We start from the raw sequence: 27,679 nt of genomic DNA on the forward strand, positions 1-27,679 counted from the left end.
TCTGAAAACCAAACTTTTACTTAGGTTTTCGGAGATTTTACTTTACAATATATTTGTCACATTCCTGATTGGCATGTCGAACCAGCTATTTTTAGTAACTATGCAATATTATCAATTTATAAAATTTTTAGCAATTGTTTTTGTCAATCAGAATTAGTTTATTTGACAGCTTTTAAAGTATGAGTTGTCATATAAAATAGGGTATTTATAAAACGAGCTTGGTCTAGGATTCTGTATTTGGCTCGAGTGGATTTTGCCTGATTGGATCTGATTCGATCTTGCAAAATCCATGAGAGCCAAACACAAAATTCCAGATCTAGCTACTGTTATAATGACCCTTTTATTATATACATGTACATTCCACCTGTTTGTTTGTTAGCTCGACTATTCTCGACTATTCGAAGAATAGTCTAGCTATTCTACTAACCCTGGCATCGGCATCGGCGTCGGAGTTACATTTTGGTTAAAGTTTTGCATGCAAATACATATGGCTATCATTTAAAGGCATATAGCTTTGAAACGTAATTTTTCTTTTTCTAGATCAATTACCAACCTCACTAGGTCAAGTCCCATAATTCTGACATGTACCGGTATTTTGGGCAAATTATGCCCCCTTTTGGACTTAGAAAATCCTGGTTAAAGATTTACATGCAAGTTACTATCTCCAAAACTAATGCATATATTGAATTGAAACTTCACATGTGTCTTCTGGGTTATAAAACTAGTTGACAGCATCAAGTCCCATAACTCTGAGCTGCATTTTGGCCAAGTTATGCCCCCTTTTGGACTTAGTGCAAAACTATTGTATTATGTTCTTTATTTATATACAGTTACAATAGTTTTGCACTAAGCTATTACTAAAAGGCATATAGATTTGAAACTTATTTTTTCTTTTTCTAGATCAATTACCAACTTCACTAGGTCAAGTCCCATAACTCTGAAATGTATTTTGGGCAAATTATGCCACCTTTTGGACTTAGAAAATTCTGGTTAAAGTTTTGCGTGCAAGTTACTGTCTGCAGAACAAATGCAGATATTAAATTGAAACTTCACATGTGTCTTTGGGGTTATAAAACTAGTTGAATGCATCAAGTCCCATAACTCTGACATGCATTTTGGTCAAATTATGTCCCCTTTTGAACTCAAAGCTTCTGGTTAAAGTTTTGCATGCAAGTTACTATCTCCAAAAACTAATGCAGATACTGGATTGAAACTCTATAGATATTTTAACATTTAAGGTAATATTTTCCTGCTTCTGGGACAATAATTCGAATAGTCGAGCATTGGCTGATTCGCTGTCTTACGGACAACTCTTGTTTTTGTTATCGAATGAAATTTTCAATGTTCAATGTTTGCCGATGTTAAAATAGAACTTCGCTATTCATAGAACTGTGTCAGGTCATGCATAATAAATGAAAGTAGTTCGGCAGCACACAATACAAAAGGTACAATACAATATGTTTTCTGCCTGTTCATATTTACTTGTACAATGCAAGCCATTTATGTAGGTAAAAAAAATGACATATTTCTGTTTCCCTTCAATACATAAAGTGTTAGAAAATATATACCATGGATGTGTTCCAGGACTGTAATACTTGTATATACCTTTAAAGGGGTAATCATGTATTTTCTAAGAAATAGATTCATGATTTATATATTCTATTTTACTAAATCAATGGAAACAGAAAAAAGCAGTTTTGTTGCTTTAAATCTTGCTGTGGTACTTGCTATATGACTATAATTATGTGAAGTTGCAAAAATATGTGATAAATTGTAGAAGTGCTTAAAAGTTTGTGTTGCATATATCTTAAAAATATTTCTCTTAGAATCATGAAAGCATGACAGTATAGGAATATTATTGAGCATGTGAACTTGTGCATCTGAGTTCTTTTTGGATTTCACTTTGCAAGACCAGAGTTATGGCCCTTGACTTAGTTAGTTAAAAAGTGTTTGTGTTCTATGAATCTCAAAATGAACTTGGCCTAGAGTCATAAAACGTTAGAGGATTGTTATATAGCATTTGCATCTGATGTTCTCTGTGTAAGGGGTCTTTTTGTTCAATACAGAATATACTAAACATGAAACATGTCATCAGCTGTTGCTTGAACAGGATTTACAACATTTGAATTGATATATTTGCAGTAAACACCTTTTGAAATGATTAGCAGTGCAATAAAGTAGGCCTATAGAGTATTCTGTTATTGTATTTTATCTTTTGTTTAATGTTAATGTTGTCTGTCATGACGTTACCTCAGTAGGTTAGCATAGGCAATGAATGGAGAGGTTGCCAGTTTGATCACGGGTGTTTATGGAAGGTCGGTGGTCCTACCCAGGTGCCTGCTCGTGATGAAATTAATTACAATGCACGGAGGGGCACCTGGGGTCTTCCTCCACCATTAAAGCTGGAAAGTCGCCATATGACCTATCATGTGTCGGTGCGACGTTAAATCCAACAAATAAATAAATGATCACGGGTGTAGTGCATGTTTTCTATGATTATTTTGCAGAAGATGTTTGTCTAATAAAGTTATTTTTCTTCCATCTCCGAGTCATGAGGAGAAGTTGTCAGTTACTTGTACAGAAATAAGCAGAAAAAATAATTGTAAACTTTATTTTAATTTTGAAATTTTTTGTTTTCAGACAAATATAACTAGGTTGCCAATTCTAAAACTGAAAGATATATCCAAGTTTGGAACATGGGTGAATGGAGAGCGTGTGGAAGGTGAAAGGATACTAAAAGATGGTGACTCTGTTCATTTTGGATCTCAGAAATCAGCATTCATGTAAGTTTGAATATTGTGAAATCTTTATTACCTGTGGGGGAACTACTTTTCATGGGGTTAAAGGTGATTTCCAGCAAAAAAATCAAGTCAAAATATATGTTAAAAGAATTCCATTTATTTTATCATTAGGTTTGAAATCGGAGCTTGTCAAATAATGACTTTATCTGTTTTGTTTTGAGACAATTGTTATTGAATTTGTTTGTTGAAAATTGAGCATATAATATATAAGCTTGCAAGTGTAATTGATTAAATGTGCTATCAAGTTTGTGGATTCAGTGTTGTTATATTTTCTGGTCCACTAGGATCATGGAGTCCATTCAGTATGTATGTAATACAATTCCACTTAATCCAGTGCTGGGGGACTTGACGGGTGTTGCACATTTCATTTATAATAGTTCTATCAGTAATTTATGTTTCTGTCAAGAAAGCATTAAGACAGTACATGTGACAGTGTATAACTGTATGCCAGGTGTTTTTAGCTCACCTGAGCACAAAGTGCTCAAGTTGAGCTTTTGTGATTGCCCTGTGTCCGTCGTCAGTCGTCCATCGTCCATCCGTCGTCAACAATTTGACTGTTAAAACTCTAGAGGTCACAATTTTGGCCTAATCTTAATGAAACTTGGTCAGAATGTTACCCTCAATAAAATCTTGGATGAGTTTAATATTGGGTCATCAGGGTTCAAAAACTAGGTCACCAGGTCAAATCAAAGGAAAAGCTTGTAACACTCTAGAGGTCACATTTTTGGCCCAATCTTAATGAAACTTGATCAGAATGTTACCCTCAATAAAGTCTTGGACCAGTTCGATATTGGGTCATCTGGGGTCAAAATCTAGGTCACCAGGTCAAATCAAAGGAAAAGCTTGTTAACACTCTAGAGGTCACAATTTTGGCCCAATCTTAATGAAACTTGGTCAGGATGTTACCCTCAATAAAATCTTGGATGATTTCGATATTGGATCATCTAGGGTCAAAAACTAGGTCACCAAGTCAAATCAAAGGAAAAGCTTGTTACACTCTAGAGGTCACCAGGGCTCCAGATAAGATGCATATTAGCGTAAATTACACTTTGAAATAATGCATATACGCATGTCTGATAATTTTTAAGCGTATAAAAACGTATATGAAATAACAGAAACGCACGCAATGACTATTTACTGGCGTAAACAAAATCTGAATGGTCCGGATGCTTTATGTAACAGAGCACAGTTGGCATTAATTCTCCACATTGAACATACACACGCATTGAATGGTACTGTATAAACCTAGGTTAAACTATTTTTTTTACACTCAATGTCTGCGTATATCAAATAGTTGGGAATTAATATTGATGGTGTGGTAGTGTTTTTTAAAGTGGTGTCGATTTAAAATATCAACTTCTGGTGCGGAATAAACAAAAATGTCTCTTTCTGAGAATGTATATGTGAACAAACACTCCACGCATTCTTTAAACCAACAAAATTGATCCCCAAAACATAGCTCAAGGTATATTGAATATTCTATTTTATTAGGTAGCGAGTGTGAAGCCAAAGCAAGCCAAGGGGAAAAAAAGAAGCAAAAACTTAAATGATAAATTGAAACTAAACTGCAAACAAATGCCTGGGTGTTACACCCAATAAATATGTTATAAAACTGATTTCTGGTTTTTTTCACATTTATAAATTTTCAGGAGTAAAATTACTTCTAGTCAATTTCAGATTTTACCATTTTACTCATTCACAAAAAATATGTTGAGTAGATACTCATTGGCCAAAAAAATTATCTGGAGCCCTGGGTCACAATTTTGGCCCAATCTAAATGAAACTTGGTCAGAAAGTTACCCTCACTAAAATCTTGGACGTGACTGATATTGGGTCATCTTGGGTCAAAAACTAGGTCACCAGGTCAAATCAAAGGAAAATGCTGCTAACACTGTAGAGGCCACATTTATGACTGTATCTTCATGAAACTTGGTCAGAATGTTAATCATGATGATCTCAAAGTCCAGTTTGAATCTGGGTTATATAGGGTCAAAATCTAGGTCACCAGGTCAAATCAAAGGAAAAGCCAGTTAACACTGTAGAGGCCACATTTATGACCATATCTTAATGAAACTTGGTCAGAATGTTAATCTTGATGAACTATATGTCAAGTTCAAATCTGGGTCAGGTGGGATCAAAAACTAGGTTACCAGGTCAAATCAAAGGAAAAGCTTGTTAACACTCTAGAGGCCACATTTATGACTGCATCTACATGAATCTTAGTCAGAATGTTAATCTTGATGATTTTTAGGTCAGGTTCGAATCTGGGTCATGTGGGGTCAAAATCTAGGTCACCGGGTCAAATCAAAGGAAAAGCTAGTTAACACTTTTATGACCATATCTTAATGAAACTATCTTGATGATCTTTAGGTCAATAGGTCAGGTGAGCTATACAGGGCCTTCATGGCCCTCTTGTTTACATTTCAGGGTGGTGTATGAACCTTTAGTACTAACAGCATCATGCCTTGATGCTGCAGTCAAGAAGACAGTGAGGCAGTACATGTGTACTCTAGGTGGTCACATGATCAGTGAATGGCAGAAAGACTGCTCCTTGCTTGTCATGAGTAAAATCAGTGTCACTATCAAGGTATGATATATAAACTTGTCTGTTTTCCCTTGAAGGAAATTATCTTCTTTTCAGCTTGACAATTTGAAATTTTTCAAATAGTAGAGCTTTTGTAATCATCCTTTTGTCGGTGTCCAAGTCTGTGTCACCAAAGATAAAAGTTTTGCATGTAAGCAGGTTTCTGAGAAACTGAAATTTATCCCCTTTTTAACTTAAAATTTCAGGTGAAAGTTTTGCATGTAGGCATGTTTCTCTGAAACTACCAGGTCAAACTGCACGCTTGTCTTTGGCGTCATGAGATGACTTCCCAGAACAACTTGCATAACTAAAATTATGCCCTTTTTTAACACAGAAATTTTGTGACAGTTTTGCATGTAAGCATGTTTCTCAGGAATTTCTAGACCAAATGTTTTCAGATTCTCCAGGAATCTGTGGCATCTTGGGATGACCTCACATGGCAAGTTTCATAACTCTTGTCTTTGTATGTAAGCTGGTTTCAAAAAAAAGAAATTGGGAGAAATAAAATAATAGTTCTTTCCTTCAATCTTCTATGGAAGTTGAAGGGAAGCAACTTCTGCATGCAGTTTGGCTTTTACCAGTCAAAATAAGAAAAGTCATATTTGGAAACTTATTATTTCGAATTGTTAACATGAATAGTTTGGTTTATCGGATTAAAAGCTATAATAACTGCCACCCTTTTTAAACTTACATCTACTTCAGCTGGATTTTTACTTGAAAAATGCACATACTTCCACTTCAAGTAATACTGTAAAAACACATATTTTTGCTTGGTCAAAATTTGCAAATTTGATTTTTTGAGTATGTTCACGAGGTTTAATACAAATGTATTTGCGAAATTATAAAATGGTATCCTACTTGAATTTGAATTATACTTATGGTGAATATTATGTGAGGATTAATTTTCGTGAGATGTAGGTCCTTGCAAATATAAACCCTTGTGAAAATTTCTGCTTTTACAGTAGTCCTTTCATTGTTGCTGCTTTATATGAATTCATTTTAAAACATTCAACATTTTGTAGGTTATCAGTGCATTGGTATCACAGAAGTTCATAGTGACACCACAGTATTTAGAAGCATTCAAAAAACATCTGCAAGGTTCAGGAGAAAAACCGGACCCTAGCAAGTAAGATTCTTAGGAAAAGTCGTGGTATTCATTAGCATTCTAGACCTACATTTAATTACAGACTTCTGTTTGATCAGTGACTTCACTTTGGACACCACTTTAAACATGAAAAAAAAAATGAAAAGAACTTCTTACCATACCTTAGACAAAAAAGGTATATTTCTGTTTGGATGTACTCTACAAGAGAATTTCATAATCCTTGAAAAATGCAGCAGAGGTTGATAGGGGAAAATGGGAACTAAAAGAACGAAAAGATACTACAGTTTGGGTAGCTCTGCAATGGAAGTTCTGGCATAACTTCATTTATCTTGAGAATTTGGCCTAAATCCTTTATCTGACATACAGAAAAAATCATGCCTCAGATAAACGTTTGTGGTTGGAATACTTCAAACTGAGGAAAGCATTTTGTTAATCCCCTAGACTGATGTTTCGGTGTCCATGAAAAATCACAAAATCAGGTTGAAACTTGCTGATGTCTTTAATCATTAGCAAATTTCTCTTGTACCATATGATAGAGGATGTGTTCATTTACAACAGTGATAAATTTCATTAAATTTATATTCTATGTTGTAATGTTCCCTCCCCCACAAACCCCCAACCAACCAACTTTTCCTGGCTTGGTATGTAGTTGTGCTGGTTATTCAGTGATGGTCTTTATTACAGGTTAGACAGTAATTAGGCCTAAGTAAAATTACTTAATTATTATGTCTCCCCCAGGAGACATATTGTTTTTGCCCTGTCCGTCCGTCCGTCCGTCCTTCCGTCCGTCCGTCCGTCCGTACGTCACACTTCATTTCCGAGCAATAACTGGAGAACCATTTGACCTAGAACCTTCAAACTTCATAGGGTTGTAGGGCTGCTGGAGTAGACGACCCCTATTGTTTTTGGGGTCACTCCATCAAAGGTCAAGGTCACAGGGGCCTGAAAATTGAAAACCATTTCCGATCAATAACTAGAGAACCACTTGACCCAGAATGTTGAAACTTCATAGGATGATTGGTCATGAAGAGTAGATGACCCCTATTGATTTTTGGGTCACTCCGTCAAAGGTCAAGGTCACAGGGGCCTGAACATTGAAAACCATTTTCAATCAATAACTAGAGAACCACCTGACCCAGAATGTTGAAACTTCATAGGATGATTGGTCATAAAGAGTAGACGACCCCTATTGTTTTTGGGGTCACTCCGTCAAAGGTCAAGGTCACAGGGGCCTGAACATTGAAAACCATTTCTGATCAATAACTAGAGAACCACTTGACCCAGAATGTTGAAACTTCATAGGATGATTATACATGCAAAGTAGATGACCCCTATTGATTTTGGGGTCACTCCATTAAAGGTCAAGGTCACAGGGGCCTGAACATTGAAAACCATTTCCGGTCAGTAACTTGAGAACCACTTGACCCAGAATGTTGAAACTTAATAGGATGATTGATCATAAAGAGTAGATGACCCCTAACGATTTTGGGGTCACTCTGTGAAAGGTCAAGGTCACAGGGGCCCGAACATTGAAAACCATTTCCGGTCAGTAACTTGAGAACCACTTGACCCAGAATGATGAAACTTTGTAGGATTATTGGTCATGCAGAGTAGATGAACCCCAACGATTTTAGGATCACTCTGTTAAAGGTCAAGGCCACAGGGGCCTGAACATGGAAAACCATTTCCAATCAATAACTTGAGAACCTCTTGACCCAGAATGTTGAAACTTCATAGGATGATTGTTCATGCAGAGTAAATGACCCTTATTGTTTTTGGGGTCACTCCGTTAAAGGTCAAGGTCACAGGGGCCTGAACATTGATAACCAGTTCCGATCAATAACTTGAGAACCACTTGACCCAGAATGTTGAAACTTCATAGGATGATTGAACATGCAGAGTAGATGACCTCTATTGATTTTGGAGTCAGTCTAATAAAGGTCAAGGTCACAGTGGCCTGTTCATGTAAAATCATTTTTTGGAAATAACTTAAGAACCACTTGACCTACAATGTTGAAACTTAATAGGATGATTGGACATGCAGAGTAGATGACCCCTATTTATTTTGTGGTCACTTGATCAAAGGTCAAGGTCACAGGAGCCTGAACAGTGGCTTGAGAACCACTAGGCCACTAGTGTTGAAATTTAGCAGGATGACTGGACATGCCAAGTAGATGATCCCTATTGCAGCCAACCATCAGTGTCTCTTTCACTTTCGCTCCTGACCCCTATTGACTTTGTGCCTATAGGACTTTGCATTGGGGGAGACATGCGCTTTTTTACAAAAGCATTTTCTAGTTTAATTATTTACAGATTTACGCCTGAATTAGCAGAGACTCAGTTAGATGGAAGTGAAGTTTCATTTAACCCAGACAGTCGGAGGAAGACATTGTTTGAAGGCATGACTTTCTACTTCTTGAGTCCAAAACAGGTGGGTATCACTGCAGTAGATAATCTGAGGTTGATCACATTTTCTTAGTTAAGATAAACTGTGTTTGTACTGGTATTCTTGAGACCCCCACGCCCCTCTAAAGTCCTGTAACAAAAGGATTGTTGGTTGGGTTAAGAATTTATATAATTACACCTACAGCTAAGGTCATATTAGAACTTTTCCACTTTGTGGGTGTAGGCCCTTGCTTCCCCTAGAGGCATTAATTTAGGCCTGGCAGGTCAGCTTGATCACCAGCTGGATGGTTTCCTCACAGGAAAGAATTGGACAAAGAATTAGCGACAGTGTTGTTGTTCTGTAAAAAAACATTATGGAAAAAACGTTATTTATAGGGGCACCCTTTTGCACTGGAAGCATTTCAAGTTTCTGTATATAATTTCTTAATTTTCTGATGTTGGTTTAACTTGATTTTGACATATTCCAAGATAAATATTTGATGCTTTTTATGTTGAATATAGTTGAAGAAAATGAATGTTGCGATAGAACTTGCTGGAGGAATGCCATTGTTGCTGGACAAGGGGAAAATCGACAAAAATATTTTGAAAACAAGTATGTGTGTATTTTGAATGATAAATGTGTCACGTTTCTTAACAGTATTAAGTACAATACTGAATTCTGTTCGGCTAGTAAACAACAGAAATAATCCAAATAAGGAGTACAGCTGTATTTTAGAACTAAATATAACAGATATTATAAGAAAATATAAAACATTGTTAGTTGCTGTCCTTAGTTGCTGTACTTAATTCTGTTTTGTAGTCGTGTGTTATAAACAAAGACATCCATTGCTTGAGGTTTTACCAAAAAAATAGAGCTATTCTTCACCGTTTCTGTCTATTTTTGTTATTACTAAATGGATTTGACACAAGTTTCTGACCAACATCATCATCCACATTGAGGGTATTTTTGTGCCCCGCCCCCCCCCCCCCCCCCCCCCCCCCCGCATGAGTGGTGGGGGCATATAGATTTGCTCTTGTCCGTGCGTCCGTCTGAAGTTCATGACGCGCCTAGCTCAAAAAGTATTTGATATAAATTGATGAAACCTTGCGTGAGTCCTTATCATGATATGAACTTGCGCACATCCTATTTTTCGGCTGGCTCTGCCCCCTATTTTTAGCCCACCATCATCAGATGGTGGGCTATTAAAATCACTCTGCGTCCGTGGTCCGTCATTCCGTCCGTCCGTCCGTCCGTTAACAATTTCTCGTTATCGCATCTCCTCAGAAACTACTGGGGGGATTTTGACCAAACTTTGTCAGAATGATGTATTGATACCCTAGTTGTGTCCCCCTGAAAATCAGACTGGTTCAACAATTTATAAGTGAGTTATGGCCCTTTGTTTATTTCTATATTTTACATAGATTTATATAGGGAAAAGCTGTGAAAACCTTCTTGTCCAAAACCACAGAGCCTAGGGCTTTGATATTTGGTTTGAAGCATCATCTAGTGGTCCTCTACAAAGATGATTCAAATTATTTCTCTAGGGTCAAATATGGCCCCGCCCTGGGGGTCACATGGTTTATATAGACTTATATAGGGAAAAACTTTGAATAACCTCTTGTCCAAAACCACAGGGCCTAGGGCTTTGATATTTTGTATGTGACATCATCTAGTGTCTTCAACTAAGATTGTTCAAATTATACCCCTAGGGTCAAATATGGCCCCGCCCTGGGGGTCATATGGTTTAACATAGACTTATATAGGGAAAAACTTTGAAAATCTTCTTGTTTAAACCACAAAGCCTAGGGCTTTGATACTTGTAATGTAGCATCATCTAGTGGTTCTCTACCAAGTTTGTTCAAATTATCCCCCTAGGGTCAAAAATTGCCCCGCCCCGGTGGTCACATGGTTCATATAGACTTATATAGGGAAAAGCTTTGAAATTTGTTCTTGTCAATAAGTACAACATTCAAATTTGGACCACATGTATATTTTTGAGTGGCAAGATGAACCTTGCCATGAGTTGACCTTGATTTTGACCTCGTGACCTACTTTCACATTTCTGTAGCTACAGCCTTCAAATTTGGACCACATGTATATTTTTGCGTGGCAAGATGAACCTTGACATGAGTTGACCTTGATTTTGACCTAGTGACCTACTTTCACATTTCTGTAGCTACAGCCTTCAAATTTGGACCACATGCATAGTTTTGTGCAGTGGAAAAAACTTTGACCTTGATTTTGACCTAGTGACCTACTTTCACATTTTTGAAGGTACAGGCGTCAAATTTGGACCATATGCATAGTTCCGTGTTTCAAAATGAAATTTGACATTGATTTTGACCTAATGACCTACTTTCACATTTCTCAAGCTACAGCCTTCAAATTTGGACCACATGCATAGTTTTATGTACCGAAAAAAACTTTGACCTTCACATTGACCTAGTGACCTACTTTCACATTTTTGAAGGTACAGGCTTCAAATTTTGACCACATGCATAGTTTTGTATTCCAAAATAAAATTTGACCTTGATTTTGACCTAGTGACCTACTTTTACATTTCTCAAGCTACAGCCTTCAAATTTGGACCTCATGCATAGTTTTGTGTACCGAAATGAACTTTGACCTTTACATTGACCTAGTGACCTACTTTCACATTTTTAAGGTACAGGCTTCAAATTAGGACCACATGCATAGTTTTGTATTCTGAAATAAAATTTGACCTTGATTTTGACCTAGTGACCTACTTTTACATTTCTCAAGCTATAGCCTTCAAATTTGGACCACATGCATAGTTTTGTGTACCGAAATGAACTTTGACCTTTACATTGACCTAGTGACCTATTTTCACATTTTTGAAGGTACAGGCTTCAAATTTAGACCACATGTATAGTTTTGGATTCCGAAATAGAATTTGATCTTGATTTTGACCTAGTGACCTACTTTTACATTTCTCAAGCTACAGCCTTCAGATTTGGACCACTTGCATAGTTTTGTGTACCGAAATGAACTTTGACCTTAAGATTGACCTAGTGACCTACTTTCACATTTCTGTAGCTACAGGCTTCAAATTTAGACCACATGCATAGGATTGTATACCGAAACAAAGTTTGACCTTGACATTGACCTAGTGACCTACTTTCACATTTCTCAAGCTAAAGCTTTCGAATTTGGACCACATGCACAGTGTTGTGTATGGAAATGAAATTTGACCTTGAGCTAGTCAGTAAGTCTTGAAATTTGGAACACTCAAAAATGGCACATTGGTGGGCGCCAAGATCACTCTGTGATCTCTTGTTAGAGTTATGGCCCCTGAAATAGTCAAAAATGCACATTTTCACCTTGTGACACTCCTAGCTCAAAAAGTATTTGATATAAATTCGTGAAACCTTGTATGAGTCTTCATCATGATATGAACTTGTGCACCTCCTATTTTTTGTCTGGCTCTGCCCCCTATTTTTAGAGTTATGGCCCCTGAAATGGTCAAAAATGCACATTTTCACCTTGTGACACGCCTAGCTCAAAAAGTATTTGATATAAATTCGTGAAACCTTGTATGAGTCTTAATCATGATATGAACTTGCGCACCTCTTATTTTTCATCTAGATCTGCCCCCTATTTCCAGAGTTATGGCCCCTGAAATAGTAAAAAATGCACATTTTCACCTTGTGATGCGCCTAGCTCAAAAGGTATTTAATATAAATTGATTAAACTTTGCATGAGTCTTTATCATGATATGAACTTGCGCACCTCCTATTTTTCATCTAGATCTGCCCCCTATATATAGAGTTATGGCCCCTGAAATAGTAAAAAATGCACATTTTCACCTTGTGACGTGCCTAACTCAAAAAGTATTACATATAAATTGATTAAACCTTGCATGAGTCTTTATCATGATATGAACTTGTGCACCTCCTATTTTTTATCTGCCTCCACCCCCTATTTTCAGAGTTATGGCCCCTGAAATTGTCAAAAATGCACATTTTCACCTTGTGATGCACCTAGCTCAAAAAGTATATGATATAAATGGATGAAAACTTGCGTGAGTCCTTATCATTATATGAACTTGTGCACCTCCTATTTTTTTATCTGCCTCTGCCCCCCTATTTTTAAAGTTATGGCCCCTGAAATAGTAAAAAATGCACATTTTAACCTAATTATGTGCCTAACTCAAAAAGTATTTAATGTAAGTTCATGAAACCTTGCTTGAGTCTTTATCATAATGTGACCTTGCACACTTGGCATTCTTCTTGAGAATCTTAGTGTTTATTATGGAGTTATGGCCCTTGAAATAGCCAAAATAGTGGATTTTTTGCTTATGATGCTCATAGCTCAAAAAGTATATGGTATAGAATAATGAATCCTTTTCATAATTTTTTAGAGGCTATACCCAATTAAGAATGCAAACATTTGAATTATTTCCCCTCATTTGTGACAAATGTACCGGTGAGGGGCACACCCTGTGTCCTTGAGACACATTCTAGTTAGCTCTAGTTTCATAAGAGGCTTCCTAATCAAAACAGCGCAGTGTACTGTCTCCCCTGGTACCTGTTGTGGAAGAAAAGGCTTCTGTTTTACTCCTCCTTTTTACATAAGAAGAAGCAGATCATTTTACAACTTTAGAATGCTTTAATGTATATTGATAACTGCTGTATGATATTATGATCCAAGTTTTGTGCTATGTCTTATCCGTGACTTTTTATGCCCCCGAAGGGAGGCATATAGTTTTTGAACCGTCTGTCAGTCTGTCCGCAATTTTCGTGTCCGGTCCATATCTTTGTCATCAATGGATGGATTTTCAAATAACTTGGCATGAATGTGTACAACAGTAAGACGACATGTCGCGCGCAAGACCCAGGTCCGTAGCTCAAAGGTCAAGGTCACACTTAGATGTTAAAGGTCATTTTTCATGATAGTGCATTCATGTCCAGTCTATATCTTTGTCATCCATGGATGGATTTTCAAATAACTTGGCATGAATGTGTACCACAGTAAGACGACGTGTCGCGCGCAAGACCCAGGTCCGTAGCTCAAAGGTCAAGGTCACACTTAGACGTTAAAGGTCATATTTCATGATAGTGCATTGATGGGCGTGTCCGGTCCATATCTTTGTCATTCATGCATGGATTTTAAAATTATTGGGCATGAATGTGTACCACAGTAAGACGACATGTCGCGCGCAAGACCCAGGTCCGTAGGTCAAAGGTCCTAAACTCTAACATCGGCCATAACTATTCATTCAAAGTGCCATCGGGGGCATGTGTCATCCTATGGAGACAGCTCTTGTTATACATGTATTTGTACATCAGCAAGATGTCATATTGTTTTTGCCCTGTCCGTCCGTCTGTCTGCCCGTCCGTCCGTACGTCACACTTCATTTTCGAGCAATAACTGGAGAACCATTTGACCTAGAACCTTCAAACTTCATAGGATTGTAGGGCTGCTGGAGTAGACGACCCCTAATGTTTTTGGGGTCACTCCGTCAAAGGTTTTTGCCCTGTCCGTCCGTCCGTCCGTACGTCACTCTTCATTTCCGAGCAATAACTGGAGAACCATTTGACCTAGAACCTTTAAACTTCATAGGATTGTAGGGCTGCTGGAGTAGATGACCCCTAACGTTTTTGGGGTCACTCCGTCAAAGGTCAAGGTCACAGGGGCCTGAACATTGAAAACCATTTCCGATCAATAACTAGAGAACCACTTGACCCAGAATGTTGAAACTTAATAGGATGATTGGTCATGAAAAGTAGATGACCGCTATTGATTTTGGGGTCACTCCGTCAAAGGTCAAGGTCACAGGGGCCTGAACATTGAAAACCATTTCCGATCAATAACTAGAGAACCACTTGACCCAGAATGTTGAAACTTCATAGGATGATTGATCATGAAGAGTAGATGACTCCTATTGTTTTTGGGGTCACTCCGTCAAAGGTCAAGGTCACAGGGGCCTGAACATTGATAACCATTTCCGATCAATAACTTCAGAACCTCTTGATCCAGAATGTTGAAACTTCATAGGATGATTGAACATGCAGAGTAGATGAACCCTATCGATTTTGGGGTCACTCTGTTAAAGGTCAGGGTCACAGGAGCCTGAACATGGAAAACAATTTCCGATCAATAACTCGAGAACCACTTGACCCAGAATGTTGTAACTTCATAGGATGATTGAACATGCGGAGTAAATGATTCCTATTGATTTTGGGGTCAGTCTATTAAAGGTCAAGGTCCCAGGGGCCTGGTCATGTAAAATTATTTCTGGAGAAGAACTTGAGAACCACTTGCCCTAGAATGTTGAAACTTAATAGGATGATTGGACATGCAGAGTAGATGACCCCTATTTATTTTGAGGTCACTTGATCAAAGGTCAAGGTCACAGGAGCCTGAACAGTGACTTGAGAACCACTAGGCCAATAGTGTTGAAATTTAGCGCGATGACTGGACATGCCAAGTAGATGATCCCTATTGCAGCCAACCATCAGTGTCTCTTTGACTTTCGCTCCTGACCCCTATTGACTTCTTGCCTATAGGACTTTGCATTGGGGGAGACATGTGCTTTTTTACGAAAGCAATTTCTAGTTATAACCCAAGTTGCAAGTCATGTATAACCCATTGGTTTTTTGCCTCTGACGCTTCTGGTTATGAGCAAAAATCCTGCTGAGAAATTTTACTTTCCTGGCTTTGGTCTACTTAACTATAGTTGCAAATAAAAGATCTATAAGTAAGAAGATACTGCTTCAAAATTCATTTGCCCCCTACCCCCTACACACACCTTTGTTTCATTTGCTAGATTACATTACAAAAGATTTAAATCAAAAGTAAAAATCCTTGGAAACCATTGTATAATATCATAATTGTTTTCACCTGAACTTTTTATTTTACACAAAAAAGTATTTTGTTAGCTAATTAAAGGAAGTTTTTCATTTACAGAATCTGTTGTAATGAACTGTACAGACACAGAGTTGACACAGTCATCTGATAGTTGGGTCTCTGATGTACAGAAGCTCTTAGACAAGTATGTATTTATTGCCCACATTATATTGCTTTATACTTTCATCAGGGGTCTAACTAGGTCCAATTTTTTGGGAGAAGTCACTTCTCCCTCAAGCTGATTTAGGGAGAAGTGGGGAGACTTTAGGGAGAAGTGGGAAGACTTTTCCTACCGCAATGATGTTGAGTGACTTGAAAGGTGGCTGTAATTTTCTTGTTTCTTGATAAAACATTGATGTGACCATTCATTTTCTTAGTTACATATGTAGGTCATTTTCCATACAGTGGTTATTGTTTCGTTACAAAATTCTGAAAAAAGTCGATTTCAAAATTTAAGCTGATTCTATATACCGGTATGTAACCCGCCGAATTTTGGTTATATCTTGTATGAAGTGTTTATTATTCACTCACCGAGGAATAGCTGAAAGTAAACTGTGTAAACTAGAAATACATATTCAAATAAATTCATTGATGGAAGTCAGTTTAACATAGTTAATACATTACATGTCGTTCTTTTATCATAGATAAAAAATAATTGTGTACCATATTCCAATTAATCGCATGGTTAATCAGCAGTTTCTTTATAAAACATTGTTGTTTTTTTTTCACTCGAACATGTTGACAATTAACGCGAAGTGTCAAAGACGTAAACGCGGCGCTGATTGGCTGAACACAATCGACTCTGGTGTATCGGATAATTTGATCATACATGTGATCTCCCGCGCGGGAGGGTCAAAATCCCGATTTTTTCACCTTGCCTCCCATCTCCCGACCAAAACCATATTTCTCCCGCTTTTCAAAAAAAAAAAAAAATCGGTATTATGACTGGGTTGATAATTACCGAGGAGTGCCAAACATGTTTACACAGTAAATCAAAGTGTCACCGACTGTTGTGTATTATGCATGTTTGACACACATGTAGCTGGAGGAAAGAGTTGTTTTTCACAACGGGAATTATTAATTGTTTGTTTTGATAAGGGATTAGACAAGCAGGGCCTTTTCCACCTGTCTCACGGGGCCGAATATCTGCCCATTCTCAATGCCAATTAAGCTTCATTTTTTACCAATTTGAAGCAAAAAACTCCAGTCATAAGAAATAATTCCAAACTGAATTCCACTCGGTAATAAAATCACATAAATAATTATTGGAAAAACCAACCCATTACTATTTTTAGAACAGGAGTGTTATTTCCCCTTATGGAGTAACGCCATTTTTATCCCCCCACCAAAGGTGAAGGGGATATTAGAAATGCTCTCCGTCCGTGCGTCCCGTCCGTCCGTCCGTCCGTCCGTCCGTCCGTGCGTCCGCAACGATATTTGTCCGGAGCATAACTCCAAAAGTACTTGAGGGATTTTCTTCAAACTTCATACACTGATAGAACACATTGGGAGGAAGTGCAGTGTGCAAGAACAATAACTCTACCTTGCCTATTTTTTGAGTTATTCCCCTTTATCTTATTTTCTTTAAAAAATTTGTCCGGAGCATAACTCCAAAAGTACTGGAGGGATTTTCTTCAAACTTCATACACTGATAGAACACATTGGGAGGAAGTGCAGTGTGCAAGAACAATAACTCTACCTTGCCTATTTTTTGAGTTATTCCCCTTTATCATATTTTCTTAAAACATTTTGTCCGGAGCATAACCCCAAAAGTACTGGAGGGATTTTCTTCAAACTTCATACACTGATAGAACACATTGGGAGGAAGTGCAGTGTGCAAGAACAATAACTCTACCTTGCCTATTTTTTGAGTTATTCCCCTTTATCATATTTTCTTAAAGAAATTTGTCCGGAGCATATCTTCTTCATGCATGGAGGGATTTTGATATATCTTGGCACAAATGTTTACCACCACGATGCGGAGTGTCATACGCAAGAACTAGGTCCCTAGGTCTAAGGTCAAGGTCACACTTAGAGGTCAAAGGATACAAGAATAAAAACCTTGTCCGGAGCATTTCTTCTTCATGTATTGAGGGATTTTGATATAACTTGGCACAAATGTTTACCACCACGAGACGGAGTGTCATGCGCAAGATCCAGGTCACTAGGCCTAAAGTCAAGGTCACACTTAGAGGCCAAAGGTCAGATACAAGATTGACTTTGTCCGAAGCATTTCTTCTTCATGCATGGAGGGATTTTGATGTAACTTGGCACAATTATACACCATCATGAGATGAAGTGTCATGCGCAGTTCCCTTCTTTAGAATTACTTCCCTTTGTTGTTACTTTAAATAGCTTTTATTGTAACTTTTTCATTACTAGTCGTAGGGAAAAATCGAGACCACTTTTCTGTAGTACAACAAACATGCTAAATCCAATTTTGAGGTGTATTTTGACCAGTCTCTTCCTGATAAAGATTTTTGTGTGGACTTGCAATTTTTTTTTTTTTTTTTTTTTTTTTTTTTTTTTTTAAAGATTAACTTCCCTTAGTTGTTAGTATAAATAACTTATATTGTAACATTTTTATAATTGACCCTAGGGAAAAAACAAGACCACTTTTCTGTGGTACAGCATAGATGTTACTCTCCAGTTTTAGGTGTATTTTATTAATTTTATTATATATAAGGTATCTCTACCTAGTAAGGAGTTTTTTTGTGGACTTTAAAAAACAAAAGACTTACAATGATTACTAAACAACCACAAAATTAACATTCCATTTGCAAATACAGCTGCTAGAGTAAAGAAATTTGCTTTGACGGGCATATATTGTGACATTCTGGCACTCTTGTTCCCGGTTAGCTTTCCATTCCTTCTTTTTACAGTAGCCATATAGAAAAACATCATAGTTATACTCTTCATGAAAATTAATAAAATTTAGCAGTAAACCACCTCACTACTGACTTATTCTTTCTTCCACATCTTAAAACCCCTGATGCGGACCACATCCTTCAATTATGATATGCCCGGTGGGGGGATTAGCCATGTCTGACATGGCTCTTGTCTTCCAATGTTTACCAAATTAATTTGCTACTAAATCGGACATATTTCATTGAAAATTGGATGAAAACACACACTCATTTATTTGATAACATCAATCTACATTATTTTGGTAAGGGTAAATACATGTTGATGCATTTCTGTTTTCTATTTTTCATGTCAAGATCATCAGTATTTTAATACAAAAGTGGGTGGGGTAAGGAATTTACATAATTTATTATGAGTTGTGTTCAGACCAATTTAGAGCTTCGGTTTTTTTTTAGTCCTCTAGTAGAATAATGTAAATGCATGTTCACCTTTATTTCAGACCTAAATTGAGACTTTGTTTCCAAAAATTTAATCTTTTAAGAAAAGTTAAAGTTAGAACAAGAGGGAGCTTCTGTAAGATAGCATGCTCGACTTTTCTCATTGATTGACTCTGAATTAAAGCTTTGCCAGTAAAAGGGGCATAGTAGTCAATAGCTTCGAATGTAACAGAGATATTAGACATTATATAAAACTTAGAAAAAAAAAATGAAGTTAAAAATTGGCATAACTCTGTCAAAATTCAAATCAAGAGTTATGAGGATTGTTTCTTCTGGTGTAGACTTATATACATTATTGTGTGGCCAGAAATGTTGGATTTTGCCTCTAAGTTACGTGTCCGCGCGCTTAATTTATGTCGATAAAAAACCTCCAGTTTTGAGACCCCAACTCCAGCTGAAAAATGGCAAACCTCCAGTTTTGGGATTCTGAACTTATCACATGTATGATTTGATTCGCTTTCACACTTCTCGGGAAAATCTCGCAAGTACCTGAAGAAGGCGGAGCTTAAATTATGCTACCGGCGTGTGTTTGTGTATTCGACTCTCGTTATGACACCGTGCAAATTGTCAACAGTCCGGGTAGCAGTAATTAGCGAGTGCGGAAATCAAGGAAAGTCGGGCGACTTGCATTTCGCTTTGAGGTTAGAGTTGAGCGAAGTTTGAAGTTCTAGTGCGCCTATTTTGCTCAAGTCCCCCACTCGCGAGAGCCCTGCTTTCATTATACTTGCAGTAACAGGGCTCTTGTAAGTGGGAAACTTGAGTGAAATTGTCACTTTTGAGCTTCAAACTTCACTCAGATCTAACCTTAAAGCGATATTTAGATTGCTGATTTGACACTTTGCATTTTATTGTCAACATGTGTGAGTGCAAGTTGTTGATTAATAAGCAATTAATTGGCATTGATACACAAATTACACAATTATTTGGTATCCATGGTAAAAGAATGACATAAGCAGCTTCTTTAAAAGTATTCACTATGTAAAAATGACTTTCATCAATGAATTGATTTGAACATATATTTCTAGTTTTCATAGTTTACTTTCATCTTTATTCGAGTGAGATACTGTTCACCAAAGTGGTGACTCGGTGTTAATAATATATCCCTTCACCCTGCCTTCATACAAGATATAGCACAAAAAAAATATATTGGCAGGTAAGATTTACAGCATTGGCCGGAATTTAAAAAAAACCAAAAAACCTTTTTTTTTAGAATTTGGTATTGAAACAACAATCAGTGCATTGGAAATAATGTAACTAAGAAAATGAATTGTCACATCAATGCTTTTTATCTAAAAACAAGAAAATTATAGCTATCTTTCGAATCACTTAACAACATTGAGGTAAAAAAAAAATATTGATGCAAAGTCTTCCCACTTCTCCATAAAGTCTCCAGACTTCTCTCTAAATCAGCTTGAGGGAGGAATGACCTCCCTAAAAGTTGAACCTAGCTTGAGAGCTGATTAATAGTATATATTAATGTACTGTTGATGAATTCTTTTGTGTCAAAATCACCTATCATGTAAAATATCAGTCATATTTGTTTGTTTATCAACTGAGTAAATAGCTTTGGAGATTAAAGATTGTGCTGAAATCAACCAATCAGATTGTTAAGGATCTGAGGTTATAAAACTGTTTATTGAGACCGGCCGTTGGTCCAAGAAGTGGATATAGTGGTCCAGTGGTTAACTGTTGGACTAGAAACCACAGTTCATGAGTATGATCTACTACTAACATACGGACTTTCAGTGTGACTTTAAATCAAGGTCCCCTGTATTGTGGTTTCCCTTTACATGTAAAAGAACCAGGGAAGCTTCTCCAATTACAGCATCTTCTACATTTGCATATATCTCTAGAAACTAAAATGAGTTAACTCTTTTCTTGAAGAATCATACTAGCAGATATAAATAATCATAGACATACACAAATACAGTACGATACAGACATTTATATTTATATTATAGTGGTCAATTTAAATTGAATCTTTCCATATTTTCAGACATAACAAGCACATGATAGCCGATGCTGAGATAGGTTTTGCAGTGTTATATTGTTCCACAGAGAAACATTGCAACCCAGATTATATTTCAGGTAAAAAAAATTTATGCCCCCGGCATCTACAGACAATCCATTTCACTCTACCAGAGTTTGTCTTCAGTGTATATCCAGCACTGTCCTTTCTAATTGTTAGGGGTAGTGAGATCTTGTATTAAGGTCGAAATCCTTGTTTTTTAAAGGGGATTTATGCAAATATATAGAAGTGATATACAGTTATTGAGCATGTTTTATGTAAAGTTATTTGACACTCAACAAGATTCGAAATTCTGCAATATAAATGAGCATTATTTTTTGAGCATATACTTTGAGATCAATAATATTTGTAGGGGATTAATTTTCAAGGATTTTGCAGTTGTGCCAGTCTGAGAAATTGAATCTATAAGAACAAACAATACTTGTATTCATTTTGAAGACAAAAATGTGAAGTTCATGTAAATACTATTCAAATTTCCTTGAAATAGCCATTTTAGCCAGAACCATGAAATTTCATACCCATGAAATAGAGACATCTCCTAATTGTTTCATAACAGTTATGAATCAAAAAAGGCTTTGAAACGCAATTTCAGCAATAATTTTGCAAGTGTCAAGAGGATTTCAGTGATAGAAAATTACAGTTACAAATTAAATACCTCTCTACATGTTTATACTTTTACTTGTTACCGGTGCACATTTTAATCCCATTTCAGTACAAATATCAAAATATTGGTAGAACTCTCATTACAGTCAGTCTCTACTCAAAATTAAATCATTTCACAGTATGAATTCCACAGATAGGTCTGGTAGAGCAAAAAGTTCCTTTTAATATGTTTATTTTCAGTAAAAAGGCTCCAAAATATTTTCAAAATCCTAAAGAAGCTTTGCTTTTGGGTTGGATATAACATCTTTAGACATATACTTGATTCATAACTGTCTGAATACTATATTAAAGCCATTTTCTGTGTTTTAGATGCTGATATATCTCGACTACCATCACAGAGCCTTTCTCAAGTTGAACCATTTGTAGCAGATACAGAAACTCACGACAGGTAATTGATTGCTTTCTGTGAAATGTTAGTAACAAAAGTCACACTTCAGTTCAAAAACTTCTGTGTTAAAAACACATTTTGAAAAGACAATTTTTGTTAAAGACCATCTTTGTTAAAGGTCACCTGTCTTAAGGACCACCAGTGTAAAAGAACACCTGTGTTAAAGACCACCTGTAAACAAATTTGTTCCTGTTTAATGGTTTGTACTTACCACCTGTGAATAAAGACCTTATTTGGCCCTGAAAATGTGGCATGTACCTAGTTCTTTCTAAAGCAAACTTGTTTTCTTTAAAGGGAGCAATATTTTATTTATTTCTTTGTTAAACTTACCATCTTATATTTCCCTAGATCCCAGAAAGATTCTAGAAGTCAGAGAAGAGGAACAAAGAAGGATACTCAGACAGTTATAGATGAGACAAAGTTTGGTGATGATACAGGAAGAACACAGACCCCTAGAACCATGCAGGTAGACCACGCCTCTAGGACACAGACTCAGAGGGCCAGCCAGAAGCCGCAAGTTACACAAGTACTACAAAATCATAAATATTAATGGGGCACTTTAGTTGATTTTAATGTTGATTCATTATACAAAGTAAGGTCCCAACGAAATTGAAACCAGTGACAGTTGTCCATTTAATATGTCTTTATTAACTTTTATTTTGAACTCCATGGTTTCATGTCTCCATGAAATATACATTTCAATCAAAATGCCAAATATTGGACCACAAAATAAATTGAATACATTATGAAGAGCCTATTTTGTCAGAAGAATTATTTTGCTTGACAACAAAGTTAACTGATTCAGCAGTGTGAAAATGAAAAGATCTTTGTTAGTATGTGGCCTTTGAGGATTTGGAGGTGAACAAAAAAATTTAAAGTCCTTTTTGTTTTATCTTAAGAATTTGAAATGAACATTTTATGTTCCCATGAGAGAGCTGATGGAATCCCCCAAAATTGCATGGCAACAAAATGAATAGATTTAACAGTATTAACCTTTTCTTCAATGGTAGGCTAATTGTGCAATATTTCAGAGTGAGAAGTCTCCAGTGGTTCCTGTGGTTAAAATGAAAGATGATCAGAGTACACCAACACACACACGATCATCAAAGAAAAGGTAAGTATTATACTAAAATCTTTTTTCCATTTGTTACACAACTGTTTTACCTCAGTGCACAAGAATGAAGAAGTTACACTATGACTGTGCACCATTAGACTACAGAAATACATAGAGGATATTACTTGAGTGTCTTTTCATATTGAATTTATGAACAAGCACTTTATCAGTTTTATTCAATAAGTTTAATAAATTCAATGTGGAAAGTCACAAAAAATTAATGTAATATTCTTTTTAGCACATGTAGGCTTTTCCTGCCAAAGCATAAAAAATTCTACCTTCTTTAACTGCTATAAACAAGTCAATTTGACCAACGTCTCCTACACTTTAAATGACGTTGATGTCAAAGCTTTTATTATTCTAGTTTATTACCAATTTTTTGTTACGGCTTTATATCTGTCTCGTGATGTCAGACATGTGATCAAGTGAAATCATTAATATTTGTGAGGTTTAGTCAAACCATAAAATAATTCCAAACAGAAAAGAAAACACCTAATTTTTTATCCATGAAATTAAATGCTCTACTGTATTGTTAAGAATTTATATTTAACATAAATTAAACAAACAAATCATTCAAGTAATATTTTGGAATGTTCTGACACTAAATTTTTTTTGTACATTATAACTGCATGTACATGTGTAAGGTTTCTCACAGTACAGAGTAGTTATTGTATCCGTTCCTTAAAACAAGCAAGTTCTATATTACAGTGCTATTAAAATGTATTAAATTTGGATGCCTGGTAAGCTCATATAATTTTGGTATCATTTAAAAGGTTAATTGTCTACTGAAAATGAAAATTTAAGTTGCATGACAAAAATATATTGGAGGATATTTTTTTACATAGTTTTCAATGGTACTTTAACAGAAATCCAGTTATTAAAGTATAAGATTTATCATTTTGCAGTCACAAAACATGACAGTAGTCATTCATGCTTATTATTACGGTCATCTTATTTATTGATTCTTGTTCAGCAGACACAACTCTCTCAAATGATATTAAAAGGACACAGGGTTACACAGCATCGAAATGTTATCTATTTTATGGCACTGGATACCTTAATGTGCCCTCCTGGCCAAGTGATAAGGTTGTTGCCTCTCATCACTGTAGGTTTGAACCCATGCATCGGTGGGAAAGCTATCAAGTTGGCTTACAGAAGGGCAGTGGTTCTACCTAGGTGCCCAACAATTACCAAAATAAAATACGAAGGTTTATCTGAGGCCTCTCTCCGCCATCAAAAACTTGAAAGTTGCCATATTACCCTTAATTTTGGAAGAAAGAATATGAATCAGTTTTTGAAATGTTGTTTGCTAAGTGGTATAAGCAAATTCTCAAGCAGACAGCATTGATAATTTGAAGAAATTAGTTAGTTAATTAATGCCTAACATTTTTTGCTTAATACTGTAAAACACTTTAAGGTTTGTAAGGTTTGTTTTGTAAACTTGCACTGATCTGTCCTTTTTTTATTTTCAAAATGTAGAATTTATGATGCTGCAAAACTGAAATCTTGAAATGTATTATAATATAATTATGGTGAGGTAAAGTTGTCAATCTTTTTGCAAACACTGGTGAGGGATGAAACTTTGGTATATAAGGAACAATTAGGTAAGTTCTCGCAAAGTGTTTTACAGCAGAAAAAAGTTATGATATTTTAAGACATTATTTTTCTGATTCAGGAATAGAATGGAAGATGAGGAATTGGAGATAACTGAAGTAATAAGCAAAAGAGTGAAAGCTGAGCCAATAACACCCTCCAAATCCCCAGGTATTCAATCAAGTGCACCAAAAACAAAAGACGATAAATCAAACACATCCAAAGCAGAAGATGCAGAATTTGTTTGGGATAGTGATGACGACATTGATTACACTACAATAGACACAGATGTATCCGTGAAACACAATGAACAAAAAACATCACCAGGACATAATCGGAAGAAGTCACCTGTTCCTGAAGGCAGACAGAACAAAGGTCATAGAAACAAAAGTAGATCAAGATCAAAGTCTCCAGCTCCAAGGTCAAGGTCACCTGCTCCAAAGTTAAGGTCACCTGCTAAGAAAGATGTAAAAATAGAACCATTATCACCTAATCCAAAGATAAATTCCAAGCCAAACAGGAAAGGTTGTGACTCCAAAAATGACAAAGGTCAGACAGAAGTAAAAGTTGAAAATGAACCACTTCGTCCAACTCAGAGTAGACCAGAAGTTATAGATGCTCAAAATACACTGCCTGAAAGGAGAATAAAGGTATAAATTTGTTAGTTTTTGGCTCAACTATTTGAAGAATAGTCTGAGCTATTGTACTTACCCTGGCGTCACATCTTGGTTAATGTTTTGCATGTAAGTACATATAGCTATCATTTCAAGGCATGTATCTTTCAAACTTATCTTTTCTTTTTCTAGGTCAATTACCAACCTCATGGGATCAAGACCCTTAACTCTGACATGTATTTCTGACAAATTATGCCCCCGTTTGGACTTAAACAATCCTGGTTAAAGTTTTGCATGCAAGTTACCATCTCCAAAACTAATGCAGATACCGGATTGAAACTGTATAGATATTTCAACATTTAGGGTAATATTCCTGCTTCTGGGACAAAAATTTGAGTAGTCCAGCATTGGCTGTCTTACGGACAGCTCTTGTTTTGTATACATATATTTCTTGATTCAGCATACTCAGACCATGTGCTAGTCAAAGTATTATGTTAGAGAACTGTTCTGGAACTTTTTCAGACTGTTCAGTCATGTAGTAAACCATGATGGTTAAAAATGTTATTGGGAACCTTACGGTTGCTGACTTCAGATCACTTGTCCCTCACCAGGGCTACGGAAATTTTGAGAACTCAATCGGTCCGAAACGAAAATCATGACATCGGCGCTACCCCACCCACCGCATTACCAATATACCATATTTGTAAAACGTGATAGAGTAAAGAAATAAGCATGTCATTAATTAAGAATGATTTACGGCCACCAGGAGTTACCATACAATGAAAATAGTTTTTCAGTGTTATAAGTGTTCGTTACTTTGTTTAAATTTCGATGTTTTTCCGAGAAAATACTTGCAGAGATAAAATTGCCAAGGCATTGACACCGTGTACCTAACTAGTCTAAAGGCCAACGCACGTGACTTTGGTACCGTATTCACGGCAGAAACTTTGTAATGCTTCCTCATTCTTTGACGGAATTTAATAAAATACAATGCGTCAAAGTGAAATGTTCTCTGCCAAACATCCTCAGTATTTTAAGAATACTCTGTCGGGGACTGAATGTGTACGTTATGTGAACGCTGAGATCGAATTTCCCGCATGTATAGTACCAAAAGGTCACGCAGGTTGGCCACGGATATTTCATTTCACTGGCGTTGTACTTCAGTAAGCAACTACATTTTATAAAGTTACATGTTCTCTTTTGGTGTAAACAAAATTTCATTTTGAAATGTTTTTTAAAAGACCGATTTGATAAACAGTGCCACTTCGGTTTTCTTTATCATTCGTGTTTGCCAGTCCATTATTTTTTTTTTTATTTTTTTTTTTGTACAGTCGGGCTGCAAAGACGCTTTTCTATACTTGTTTCAACCAGAGGCCCAACAAATGAATCATGTAATTTTTACAAAATCAAGTAATTATAAAAACTGTTTATATCGGTTACCCGTGTGATGTCTCATTAAATGCAGTGACCGTTTGTTTTTTTACCCGTGATTAATCATAGCCTTTTGAAATAAACCATCCGTCGGATTCTAAATAAAAGAAGTCTGAAGTGGATCCCCGTCGAAAGCATTTGGATCCAGTCAGAAACATTAGAAAACCAGTCAAAATTGTTTAATACATTGCAGTCGGCTGTCTGCAAACATTAAAGGATGTGCCGCGCTAGCACTGATTGTGTCACATGCTTATTACAGACCGATTATCAAGGTGACAATCAGACTGTTTGACACGTTTATTGATTATCTGAGGGTGCTACTAACAATTTCCTGCTTGGCAGGTGATCGTGTATTGAGATTTCAGACCGAAATTTATACTTTTCTCCATTTTTACGGGACCGATTTTTTTCGTTTTTTCACTTCACAAATCGGTCTGAAAAGTCCAAAATCGGTCGAAAACCGACAAACTGGCAAATTTCCGGACCCCTGTCCCTCACTGCTCCTCACTTTTGATGTAGAATTCTTTCATGTGAGGATCAATGATTCCACTTGGGTGCCCTCCTATACCTACAGCAATGCCCGAAGACCAGGGGCCTTGCTCTGAAAAAAAATCAGGAAAGAATGTCAAGTACATATTTACTATCACTGATCCTCATTGTAGTTCTGGTAACCAGACTAAAACAGTATTCTGTTTAATTCTACTGATGCCATTTATATTTGGAATTCACAACGCTTCAT

General features: G+C 36.4%; 1 protein-coding gene across 1 annotated transcript in view; it reads left to right on the forward strand.

The window, feature by feature from the left end:
- The window catches only part of LOC123548711 (nibrin-like), a 58,508-nt gene that overhangs the window by 13,748 nt on the left and 17,081 nt on the right, over positions 1 to 27,679 (forward strand). Inside the window, exons 3-13 of the mRNA XM_045336215.2 lie at positions 2,641 to 2,783; positions 5,229 to 5,388; positions 6,408 to 6,511; positions 8,804 to 8,921; positions 9,398 to 9,488; positions 15,807 to 15,891; positions 21,105 to 21,196; positions 22,110 to 22,188; positions 22,537 to 22,714; positions 23,220 to 23,302; positions 24,978 to 25,545. Of these exons, the coding sequence (XP_045192150.2) occupies positions 2,641 to 2,783; positions 5,229 to 5,388; positions 6,408 to 6,511; positions 8,804 to 8,921; positions 9,398 to 9,488; positions 15,807 to 15,891; positions 21,105 to 21,196; positions 22,110 to 22,188; positions 22,537 to 22,714; positions 23,220 to 23,302; positions 24,978 to 25,545 (1,701 nt within the window). The remainder of the gene's footprint in view (positions 1 to 2,640; positions 2,784 to 5,228; positions 5,389 to 6,407; positions 6,512 to 8,803; positions 8,922 to 9,397; positions 9,489 to 15,806; positions 15,892 to 21,104; positions 21,197 to 22,109; positions 22,189 to 22,536; positions 22,715 to 23,219; positions 23,303 to 24,977; positions 25,546 to 27,679) is intronic.

Source organism: Mercenaria mercenaria, chromosome 6 (assembly GCF_021730395.1).
Source record: "Mercenaria mercenaria strain notata chromosome 6, MADL_Memer_1, whole genome shotgun sequence".
In the NCBI taxonomy this organism is placed as follows: domain Eukaryota; kingdom Metazoa; phylum Mollusca; class Bivalvia; order Venerida; family Veneridae; genus Mercenaria; species Mercenaria mercenaria.